The sequence below is a fragment of the Anabrus simplex genome, chromosome 1, assembly GCF_040414725.1.
Source record: "Anabrus simplex isolate iqAnaSimp1 chromosome 1, ASM4041472v1, whole genome shotgun sequence".
Lineage (NCBI taxonomy): Eukaryota > Metazoa > Arthropoda > Insecta > Orthoptera > Tettigoniidae > Anabrus > Anabrus simplex.
Genome location: NC_090265.1, coordinates 321472494 through 321485785, shown reverse-complemented (window position 1 = coordinate 321485785; position 13292 = coordinate 321472494). Strand labels below are relative to the sequence as shown.

Below are 13292 nucleotides of genomic sequence, written 5' to 3'. Positions count from 1 at the left end.
ATAAGTGACTGCAGCCATCGAGCTCGGTAAGTAATTACAACAAATAATGCACGAGATAATATACAAGCATTTCTCTCTAGTGAATTCTGTAGGGATTACAATCTATGTCTCAATTATACACTGCTTATTATTATTATTAAAGTGTCTTTATTGTGGTGAAGTTAGGGCTCCCAGCCCTTTCTTACACTTAACCACTTCATGTATATACAATATAATTTTTACATAAAATTTAAACATATTAAATCTTTACAACCTAAAGTATAACTAAACCAACTAAAGTATCACTAACTAAACTAACTAAAGTGAGTAAAGTATAACTAAAAAATAAACAGGAACACATTACAATAAAAAACCATATTCACTCATTCATGCATCCCATTCACACTCAAGAAAGACTGGAAGTGCTTATAAGATGATGCTGGCAAAGGATTTTAAATTTTGTCTTAGATTTAGCTTCCCTGATGTCATTGGGAAGTTCATTCCACCAGCTCGTGGCGGTGATCGTGAGCGATCTGTTGTAGGTTGCGGTTCGATGCACAGGAATTTCTAGCGTACAGCCTGACCGGGTATTGAACAGGAGTGGGGAACTAAGGTAGCAAAATCTGGTGGATAGGTAAGGAGGAGTGTTTTCAGAAAGCACTTGATACACCAAAGTAGTTGCATGGAGTCTACATCTGTCATTTAGTCGTAACCAAGATAATTGTCTATAGTATGGGGATATGTGGGCATATCGTCGTATGTCGAATGCATTTTTCATGCATTTTGGGCAAGTTGCAGTCTCATGCCTTGCTTGTTATTGATATCAATAAAAACTGTATCACACTATTCGAGAATTGGAAACAAAAGTGATTGAATGAGCTTTATTTTCAGGGACCAAGGAAATATATTTTTAAACCGCTTCAGGGGATGCAGGCTTTGATATATCTTTTGGCACACTTTCGTCACATGTTGCGACCAGTTCAATGTTTCGCTTATAGTCACACCAAGATTCATAACTGTTTCACAATATGGAATAATGGTATTGTTTAGTGCTACAGGAGGAATTTTGTATTGTTTTAAGACGTGTAAGTTCTTTGAAGTACCAATGATTATTGTTGTGTTTTATGAGGATTAATTTTGAGATTGTTACTCAATGCAAAATTACTTATGAGACTTAAATCTGCGTTAACTTGTTGTACAGCACGCTGAATTTCATCAGTTCTTGAGTAGTAGTAGATCTGCATATCATCAACATAAAGATGATACTTGCAATGTGTAATCGATTTGGCAACATTGTGTAAGTAAATTGCAAACAGCAATGGTCCAAGTACAGATCCTTGGGGGACACTGAGGGGTTTGTTAAGCAACTCAGATCTGCTATTATTTACTTTGACACACTGACAGCGATTTTTGAGGTACGAACTGAAAAAGTTTATTGCCGTCTTGCTGAAATTTAATGAATCCAATTCTGAAAGTAGCAGTTGAGGAACAAAAGCATTAGAAAAATCAAGTAGAACCAGTACGGTCACTTGTCGAGTGTCCATTGCATGTCAGATATCATCAGTTACTTTCAGTAGGGCAGTCATTGTGCTGTGTCCTTTCTTGAAACCAGATTGGTAAGGGTCAAGCAGTGAGTAGTTAGTCAAGTAAGTGAGGGCTTGTTTGTGTACCAAGCATTCTAGTACTTTGGAAAGGGGTGGGAGAATGGATATAGGGTGATAATCTGATGGTAAACTAGGAGAATTCTTCTTAGGAATGGGAATGACGATACCGTACTTCCACACAGTTGGGAATACTCCCTGTACGAGGCAATGATTAAATATATGCATCAGAATAGGTAATATTGCACCAATAATAATTTTTATGAAAGATAATGGTATGTCGTCATTACCCAGAGCATCTGACTTGAGGGAGTAAATTACATGCTTTACATCATTCGCACCAACTTTTTTGAATGTGAATTTTACTTGATTTACTGGGGAATGAGCATTTATGGCATTAATATCATCATCATCATCAGTTAGGTCATCAACTGGTAGATGGTTATCATTATTATTATTAGGATAGTTATTATCATAGTCATTATTGTTAGTAATATCATTATTAGTGTATGCTGCTTTCGTAAAATGAGAATTTAGATCATCAAGTGGTATACTGGGTGCCTGCTTGGTCAGGCTGTGACCTATAGCCATCTGATGCAAATGTTTCCATATTAGTGCTGAACTTTGTCTGTTTGTTATCTCTTGAATACATTTATACTTGCTGTTACGAATTAATTGCTTAACTTGATTTTGAAGAATATGGTAATTTACGAAATCACTAGTGCTTTCAGTTCGCCTAAATCGCCTATACCATGCATCACGATTTACCATGACCGACTTAATTTTATTTGTTAGCCAAGGAGACGAAGGGTGAGAAACTCAAATTTGCTTCTTCGGAGCGTGTTTGTCATACAGTTCTAATATTAAAGAGTTCAGTCTGTCAACCTTATCATCAATGTCATTAGTCAGTAGAATGTCATTCCACGGCAGTTGATATTGTTACAGCCTCTCTACTACATCAAGATTTTTTCTTCTTACCGTCTGCCATCCTCGCATTCTACTGCTGCCATTTTCTCTCCATCTGCTTGCTCACCCAGCTGTTCACAAACTGGCCTGTTCCACTCCACTGTTGCTGCTCCGCTGTGATGTCACGCTACGTATTTTTCTTCAAGTAATTTATGGACTCACTTCACCACCTATATAAGCGTGCTATTACTTTGTTTTTCTGGGTCAGACATCGAGTGAAAACATCGAGAGTGGAACATTTCGCAGGCGGCTGGCCCGTTGCGATGTTTTACATTTTTATTCTGTGAAAAGCTGCATTGAAAATCTTCAGACTGGGTGAGCAAATGTTATAACTTATTCATCTTTCATATTTTCCATCTAGACTTGAACACTGAATGATTGATTATTCTGTGCCCTTATGGCTTTCATTCTAACAGAGTCCTTCAGACTGATATCTTAATCTTCTACTTTACATGATAAACTGTATCTGGACAAATGTTAGAAGTGTTGCCACTTCCTGAACTTTTCTTGAGGGCAAAGCAGTCGCTCACACTGCGAACTTATAGGGTTTAAGCAGCCTGGAAAAATCTCCCTCCCTTTCCTTCCCTTCTCAGTCTGTCTCCTTTTTTCCTTTTTTTTTTTTTCATGATATTAAGTCGTATATTTCTGTCTTGTAATGTGCTCTAACTCTCTTACCCCCTTTTGGGTTTGATATTTGATTGTAAGTGTGGCCTTTAAGCACTATTGTCAAATTGTATTAATACCTCCCCCTTCTTTCTTATTCAGTGTCATTTTTAAAAGAAAAAATATTTAAATAAAATATATACTAATTGTGGTTTTCCACCGAATACGGGTCTTGGGCTTTTGCAGAAACTTATTGGTGTTATTCGCAAGAATCTTTTTAATCAATGTCTGTCTCAATTTCATTTTGTTGTTAAAAGGGCCGAGCCCTTACTAAAATATTTGTGCTTCCTATTCTTGGATTGTTGTACTTTGCCTGTTCTAGTCATTTATGGTTGAAATATAACTTGTTTAAATTGATTCCCTTTTCTTTAATTTTGTTTGTTGTATGCTCCCTCCCCTCTGTTCTCTCCTTTTTTTTTGACTTTGCACTTACCATGGACGGCTCTCTTGGTTGGCCCGCCGTCGTTCCACTGACTCTGCTGATTGATAAATGTCATGTTTAACACATCAGTTTTTGTGTTGCCATAACCTAACGAGATTTATGGTTTGGGGTATCAAACATATGCCCTTCCGCGGTCTGACAAGTTCCCACCAGTGAAATGATACCTGCCTGTCTTAGGTGCTGAACAGTTCAAAATGTATACTGTTTGATGATCCTTTGTGTCGTGGGTCGATCATTTTTCATTACCTGTGCTGTGTTTTACATCGTTTTCATCATTCCTATGAATATATCATTTATTGATACCACATACTATTTATTCTCGCCACAAATGGTAGCAGGCAATCTTTTGTACTAATTATATGCCCTGTTAATTTTTCACTTGTAGATATGGCATGTTTTTCTGATAATTTTCCTCTGGGTGAAAGTTCCAATTCTTCACCACTTCTTTCACATCATAATTTGTCCTTGCCCAACCCTCCTGTCGGGGACTTGATTTCTTTCTCTCCTTCTTCTAGTTCATCAGTGCATTCTCCTTTAACTGATCTATTCAATGATGACACAAAACCTTCTCCAGTCTTTTCTCAACACGCAATGTCTCCGTCTCCATTACCCCATTTTTCTTCTTCCCCTCACCTTACTTCTGTTGACAGTGCACTTAATGTTCAGATAGTTAAGCAGTCACTGCTTCTTGTACCTCAACTACAGGCTACTGATCCTCAAAGCTTGACAATTTGGCTTTTCTCTGTTAGAAATTTTTTAAATATTACACTAGCTTCCTTTCCTCAATTAATCGGTCTCTTGTCGGCTAAAACTACTGGTTTCTTTTCAAAATTTTGGCTCGATAATATGTCTAATTTCTCTTCATAGTTTCACTTATGGACTATAATACACAATTATCTTTTGCCATATGAGATTCGTTATAAACTAAGTACTGAGTTTGTCCGTCGCCACCAACTACCCACCGAACCTACACATGACTACCTTGATTCTATTACCACCTATAGTGATGTATTAAACATTGCTTATAATACTTCTGAATTAATTTCAATTGTCCGATTCTATGCTGCTCCTTCCTTTTGTCAGCTCCTTGATGCACTTAACCTCCCTACTACCATGCTTCAATTATATAACCTGGCTCAGTCTCATGTCATCAATTCTTTAGGAGACCTCTCATATTATTCATCTATTCCCCCACCTGGTATCGTACCCCCTCCCCCATCTACATCGCTATCTTCGCTTTCTGTCTCCCCTTCTTCATCAACAAATCGTTCAACTATAACATGTTTCCGCTGTAAAGGTCAGGGACACATTTCTAAGTATTGCACTGCCTCACTTTCGGGAAACGCCTTCCACCCGCGTCGTTAGGCAGTCGTCGTATTTTTTGGGAAAACCTGCCTTCATTTACCTTTTCTGCTGCTCAAAATGTTCCTCAATTTTCTTCCAGTATAAATAATGCTTCCTTTCTTCCACGTACTTCTCATGTTTTGATAACTGCGAATAATTTGCCATCGATTGCTCTTTTAGATTCGGGTGTGGCTGTATCCCTTATTAGTTTATCATTTTCTGAATCATTAAAAGACAATTTTCCTCATTTGCAGTATGTTCCACCTTCCCAGCAATGTATTTCTGCATCTAATCAACCCCTTCATGTCCTCAGAACTATTTCTTTAAACATTAAAATGCAGTATTTTTCCTGGCCTTTTACCTTTCTTGTGGTTGAACATTTATCGTCTCCTCTCATTTTAGGTTTTGATTTTTTTCTCACACTGGTCTCATTCTTGATTCAGTTAACTCCCAGGTTTCTTTTTACTTTTCATCTAAATCTGTTCCATTGATAAACCTGTTTGATTTTCCTTTTTCCCATCAGTCTACTTTTCTCACAATTAATTCCCTTTTTTCTGATCATGTACAGTCTCGGCTCAATTAATTTTCTGATGTGATCATCCCCAACTTAGGTACTGTTAAGAACTTCACTGCTCATATCGATCTGACCGACACTACTCTGGTTCGTTCTTCTCCATATTTTCTCAGCCCTCTTAGGATGAAAATTCTTAACCAGTTAATTGATAAGATGCTTCGTGATGGCACTGTCATTCCTTCATCCTCCAATTATGCTTCTCCTGCCTTCATTGTGAATAAACCTGATGGATCTTTTAGATTCATCATTGATTATAGAAAATTGAACTCTCGTATATTGTATGATGCCTATCCAATGCCCAAAGTACAATCTGCTTTTCAACATGTTTCTAATTCTCATTTTTTTTTACTGTTTTTGATTTTAATTCAGCTTACAGTCAGATTCCTCTTGATGACATTAGCTCTCACTACACTGTGTTTATTACGCCTAATGGTTTATATCAGTTCAAAAAAGTTCCTTTTGGTTTAAATCTTGGCTACCAGATCATGCAACGTTTTGTTGATTCTTTGTTTTCCGATATTAAGTACAAATATTTATTTCCTTTTATTGACGATATCCTTGTTTATTCTCCTGATTTTGAATCTCATTTAATGCATGTCCGTGAAGTCCTTACACATCTTCGTTCAGTTGGTTTGACTGTTAACCCTTCCAAGGTTCTTGTAGCTCAAACATCTATCAAATTTCTTGGCCATATCCTAAGTTCACAGGGTGTCGCTGTTGATCCTGACTGTGTTTCCACTATTCACAAAATTCCCCTCCTCAGAATTTGAAACAGTTGCACTCCGTTTTAGGTATGGTTGGCTTTTATGCCAAATACATTCCAAATATCTCTCAAATTTCAGAAACTTTAAATCTCCTTAAAAGGAAAGGCATTAAATATCACTAGGCTGCTTCTCAACAAACTGCTTTTGATACCTTAAAATCTAAACACTCTCACGCCCCTCTCCTGCAAATTCCAGATTTTTCCCTGCCCTTTGAACTTTCTACTGATGCCTCTGACGTTGCTCTTGGTGCTGTATTACAACAAACTTGTAATGGCCAAACCTTACCCATCATCTATTTCAGCCGTCTTCTATCTCCTGTTGAATGAAAATATTCTGTATACAAAAGACAAGCTCTGGGGCTTCTTCTGGCTATTGAACATTTTGCCGAGTACTTGGACCATCGGGAATTTGTAGTAAATACCGACAATCAAGCTTTATCCTGGTTGCTTCATAATGCTCCAAAAATAGGTCGTTCTGGTTGTTCCTTGACAGATAACTCTGTGACAGAAGCAATAAAACTGCAATCTGCTTAAAATTTACATAAATTAAACAACATAAATTAACAAGAAAAATATTCATGGATGGTTTGTGTTTGTGACCAATATCTGGTCAAACTGAATATCAATTTAATAGGTTGTTTATAGTGAAGTTTGCTTTAAAATTATTCATAAATGGTGTTTCATAATTAATGTTGTAGAATCCAGCTTCATTACATATTTTTTAGAATGGGCCTCAGAAGCCCCCCCCCCCCTTCCATTAGTCCTTTGTTTAACAACAAACCTTAGTTCTTGTAGGGTTAGTGCGCTCTTTTCTTCAGTAAGTGCTTTATTTAATTTTATGATCACATATGAATGTGCAGGAATGTGAAAAAGATCTGAGGCAGACTGGTATTTCAAACCAAAAAATTCCTGACAGGAACACATTCAGAAGGTTGGTGAACAACTATCAAGTTTTCAAAATGGCATCAACTTCCAAAAGACGGAGAGGACCTTTGTCTGAAGAGCATAAACAGGCACTTATTGCTGGGTTCAGAAGATACTGGCAGGAAGTCAAAGCCGCAACAAGAACAAGACCTAGATACTAAAATGAAGTTGGTTGTTACCATGCAGTCCATAGAGGCTCAACTCGATGTATATAAAAAAAGTTATCAGTTTAATATTACCATACCATTTTTAAAAATGTGAAACTAACATCATTTGCCTGGTGTAAAAATGGGAAACCACGGAAAACCATCTTCAGGATTGCTGACAGTGCAGTTCGAACCTACAATCTCCTGAATGCAAGCTCACAGCTGTGTGACCCTAACCATGTGGCCAACTCACATGGTATCATCATCATCATCATCATCAATATAGCAATGAGTAGAGAGAGGGAAGGAAGGAAGGAAGGAAGGAAGGAAGGAAGGAAGGAAGGAAGGAAGGAAGGAAGGAAGGAAGGAAGGAAGGAAGAGCAAAGGGAGTTTGAGAAATTTTATGCTCCAGAAGGAGGATGAGATATAAACAGTTTGTGAAGGACTGACATAAATTGAAGTTCTGAGTGATACTCTGAAAACATGACATCATCTGCAAATCCAGGTTGGAAAGTTTTCTGCTATTAATGTAAATGCTGATTTTCTCATCGCAGTCCAAATCTCAAAACACACCTAGCCTAATACCAAATGTTTATTCCTGTGCATTGAGTGAGTTAGTACTTCAATCAATCATCAATGATCTGTATTTAGGGCTGTTGCCCAGGTGGAAAATTCCCTATCAATTGTTTACCTAAACTTTTCTTAAATATTCTCACAGAACTAGTCCATAACCGAAGTTTAAACTAGGTCATCCAATGAATTGGTACCTGGTCCATGGATCACTTGTAAAGCCAAGATATTGATAAATTATTATGGAGGAACAGGCCAAAGAATATATTGTCATGTTACAGTTTTCTACATTCTGAAACTTTATAATCTGATTTTTCTTCATTTCTTGTACGTAAGGAACTTTATATTCGATGTTGATTACCATCAGCTTTTACAACTATTTTAAAATTAAGATGTATCTATGTTTGAACAACATTAAATAGCTAGCAAAAGAAGAAAACCAAAAGTCACTTACCGAGATATTTGATCTTCCTCAACTTCACCAACTGAGTCATGAACATTGTTTAATAGCTGCACATCTGTAGGTAATGGAGAAATTTCCTTTTCATTCACCTGAAAGAGAGTGCCTTTTTATAACCCTTTGTTATGACTAATTTATAACCCTTTGTTATGACTAATGTTACTGAGGAATCTTCTGCGAGTATAAGAAAAAAGCAAGTACAAATAATCAAGTCATTATATAGAAAAATAGGAATATCGAAAGGAACATATAACAGGATAAACAAAATGACAAGTAAGTGATGAAAAAGTGAGAATAGAAGAAAAAACACAAAAGCACAAGGACAATCTCCCCATATTCATACACCGCCATAGTCAAACAGATTGCCTAACCCCACCTCATCATCAGTCACAGTTCTTCTACAGCAGCATGCAAATTAATCCAAACACAATCATTTCTAAGACTATTTGTAACTAATGTTGGCAGAATTGTTCATTCCTGCTAAATACTGTACTCACTTTCAAGTTAATTGCATTGTAGGTGTATGGTGACATTATTGTTAACATTGGACATTATTGGACACTCTTTATAATGCAGTAATTAGCTGAATATCTCAGGGTAAGGTCGAATACGTTTTTAGTATTGTGTTGTGTTATTGTATCACAAACTGATAATGGATACCACCCTGCAGAATTGATCTTCACTAGTTTTTATGACTTTTGTTATGAGAACACTTTTCTGTATCTTACCCGGATTGATTTGCTCGCTACTATACATTCTTTACTTTCAGCCCCCAAGAAGCTCATTCCTGCTTCCCAGCTTCGTCAGGAGGGTGTCCTTCAACACCCTTGATAGATCTTCAGTCCTAATGTACAAAGTGTAGGATAAGAAGAGAAAAATATACAAGTGCTAAAAATAAATCAATCAATCAATCAATCAATCAATCAATCAATCAATCAATCAATCAATCAATCAATCAATCAATCAATCAATCAATCAATCAATCAATCAATCAATCAATCAATCAATCAATCAATCAATCAATCAATCAATCAATCAATCAATCAATCAATCAATCAATCAATCAATCAATCAATCAATCAATCAATCAATCAATCAATCAATCAATCAATCAATCAATCAATCAATCAATCAATCAATCAATCAATCAATCAATCAATCAATCAATCAATCAATCAATCAATCAATCAATCAATCAATCAATCAATCAATCAATCAATCAATCAATCAATCAATCAATCAATCAATCAATCAATCAATCAATCAATCAATCAATCAATCAATCAATCAATCAATCAATCAATCAATCAATCAATCAATCAATCAATCAATCAATCAATCAATCAATCAATCAATCAATCAATCAATCAATCAATCAATCAATCAATCAATCAATCAATCAATCAATCAATCAATCAATCAATCAATCAATCAATCAATCAATCAATCAATCAATCAATCAATCAATCAATCAATCAATCAATCAATCAATCAATCAATCAATCAATCAATCAATCAATCAATCAATCAATCAATCAATCAATCAATCAATCAATCAATCAATCAATCAATCAATCAATCAATCAATCAATCAATCAATCAATCAATCAATCAATCAATCAATCAATCAATCAATCAATCAATCAATCAATCAATCAATCAATCAATCAATCAATCAATCAATCAATCAATCAATCAATCAATCAATCAATCAATCAATCAATCAATCAATCAATCAATCAATCAATCAATCAATCAATCAATCAATCAATCAATCAATCAATCAATCAATCAATCAATCAATCAATCAATCAATCAATCAATCAATCAATCAATCAATCAATCAATCAATCAATCAATCAATCACCACTGATCTCTCTACATTTAGGGCTGTTCCCCAGATGGCAGATTCCCTATCACCGAGCTTTATAGCTGCAGTCACTTAAGTGCGGCCAGTATCCAGTATTACAAGTCATTAACCTCATTTTTGGTCCGTATTGACGACAGTGATTACATACAATTTACAAAATATTCGTAATTATTTAACCACAAAATGTGGTATTGTAAGTATTGACTAGGTTAACATTAAATGAATATTTTGTAAATTGTATGTAATTGGTATCCAGTATTCGGGAGATAGTAGGTTCGAACCCCACTGTCGGCAGCCCTGAAAATGGTTTTCCGTGGTTTCTCATTTTCACACAAGGCAAATGCTGGGGTTGTACCTTAATTAAGGCCATGGCCGCTTCCTTCCCACTCCTAGCCCTTCCCTGTCCCATCGTCGCCATAAGACCTATCTGTGTCCGTGCGACGTAAAGCAACTAGCAAAAAAAAAAATTCCCTATCAGTTGTTCACCTAATATTTCCTTAAATTATTTCAGAGAAGTTGGAAAAATATTGAAGATCTCACTTGATAAATTTTTCACATCCCAATATGTCCCCTTGAATTCAACATGTATCTTTATAGATTCACAATTAAGTATTTATTTATTTTCCACCTAGTCGATACAATGATTGCTTAAGGCAATTTTTAATGGTCAAAAGTGGTACATGTTTCGTATATTATCAACATCTTCAGCCACATAACACTGTTTAGATGAAAAATATATAAAATTGACAAAGTAATGCTTTAGAGGAAGTGTCCTTAAAATTAACATAAGATTGACAAGATTAAAACAAACAAATAACTCAAGAGAAAATATATAAATTATTTCTACAATAGAAAGCAGTCGTCAAGGAAACACTTGTACAATATTCCATAGAGAAATTGTCCTAATAAATATTCTTTTCTTAATAATTCATGAAAAAAGATCAATTTAAAAATTAAAAATTATACAATTTATAAGTAATTATCGAAATGATGAAATCCTGATATCACAGTGCGGCTCTTATTATTAACGTAGATGAAAATATAACTAATTCCTAGTTGTCAAATCTTATTAAGCCTGCTTTCCTTTGGAACAGTAACTCCTGTCATTCTTTCACAGTTTTGCACCGGGTGTAATATTGATGATGCGTTCTTCCTTGCTCTTGCACCTGAGGAGGTGGAGGAGCGGGGGATATATTACACCCGGCGCAAAACTGTGAAAGAATGACAGGAGTTACTGTTCCAAAGGAAAGCAGGCTTAATAAGATTTGACAACTAGGAATTAGTTATATTTTCATCTACGTTAATAATAAGAGCCGCACTGTGATATCAGGATTTCTTCATTTCGATAATTACTTATAAATTGTATAATTTTTAATTTATAAATTGATCTTTTTTCATGAATTATTAAGAAAAGAATATTTATTAGGACAAGTTCTCTATGGAATATTGTACAAGTGTTTCCTTGACGACTGCTTTCTATTGTAGAAATAATTTATATATTTTCTCTTGAGTTATTTGTTTGTTTTAATCTTGTCAATCTTATGTTAATTTTAAGGACACTTCCTCTAAAGCATTACTTTGTCAATTTTATATATTTTTCATCTAAACAGTGTTATGTGGCTGAAGATGTTGATAATATACGAAACATGTACCACTTTTGACCATTAAAAATTGCCTTAAGCAATCATTGTATCGACTAGGTGGAAAATAAATAAATACTTAATTGTGAATCTATTGAAGTGCGATACGGACCATGAAGCTGATTTTATGTAATGTATCTTTATATTATGACATTCCTACTTTTTAAAAACTTCATTCAAGCTTATTCATCTACTAGTGTCATTCCACGCCATCTCTACACTGACAGCTCGGAACATACCACTTGCAGCTCGTTTCCTTACTCCCAAGTCTTTCCAGCCCTGATATGTAACATTTTCATAACATTGTTATTTTGCATGGAAATCACCCAGAACAAATTGTGTTGCTTCCCTCTGGATCTTTTCCAATTCTTGAATCAAGTAATCCTGGTGAAGGGGAATCATAGTCTAATTGGGGCCTTACCAGAGACTTATACACCCTCTCCTTTACATCCTTACTATAACCCCTAAATACCCTCATAACCATGTGAAGATGTCTGTCTCTGTAATCTTTATTTACAACCTCATTAATGTGATTATGCCAATGAAGATGTTTCCTTATTATAATACTTACAGTGATCCCCATGAAGTACTTTCACTCCATCAACACAGTAATTAAAAGTGAGAGGACATTTCCTCTTGGTGAACCTTACAATGGAACTTTTCACCTTGTTTATCATCATATCATTCTGCTGTCCACCTCACAACATTGTCAAGGTATTTTTCAGTCACTCATAATCCTGTAACTTTCTTATTACTCTGTACAGTAAAACATAATTCACAAAAGGCCTTACCTACAATTACCTACAATTCCAGTTTTTTAAAACTCAAATCAATATATAACAAAACATAAAGTCCTTGCAGAACCCCCATTTTAATCATTACAGGATAAGATAATGTTTCATCTATTCAGAGTTCTGTTTTCCAGAAGTTTAGTCACTCATTCAGCCACTCTTTTGTCTAGTCCAATAGCCCTCATTTTTGTCAGTCGTTTGTCACTAGCCTTGGATAGGTCAATAGTGATATAGACCTTTTGACCTCCTGAATATAAAATATCTGCTATATGTTGCTGGAATCCTATAAATTGAGGCCCATTGGAATAACCTTTTGTAAATCCAAACTGGCTTTTATCAAACCAGTTAGTAATTATGCAAACATGTCTAATATAAGCAGAAAGAATGCTTTCCCAGAGCTTACATGCAATACAGGTCAAGATGACTTGCCAGTAATTCTCTGCTTTATGATTATCAACCGTTTCTTCCTGGGATTACTACAGCCACTCTCCATTCATTTGGTATAGCTCCATCATGTAAACAGTAATCAAATAAGTACTTACAGATATGGGACATACTA

The 13292-nt window shown here is 35.4% G+C and overlaps 1 protein-coding gene across 4 annotated transcripts in view; it reads right to left on the bottom strand.

The window, feature by feature from the left end:
- Positions 1–13292, bottom strand: part of LOC136865495 (uncharacterized) — a 125033-nt gene that overhangs the window by 94361 nt on the left and 17380 nt on the right. For all 4 annotated transcript variants that reach the window (XR_010859461.2, XR_010859462.2, XM_067142410.2 and 1 more), the window contains exon 3: positions 8427–8524. Coding sequence is in view for 2 of the 4 variants with exons in the window: in XM_067142410.2 (XP_066998511.2) it covers positions 8427–8524 (98 nt within the window). In the remaining 2 variants the exon portion in view is untranslated. The remainder of the gene's footprint in view (positions 1–8426; positions 8525–13292) is intronic.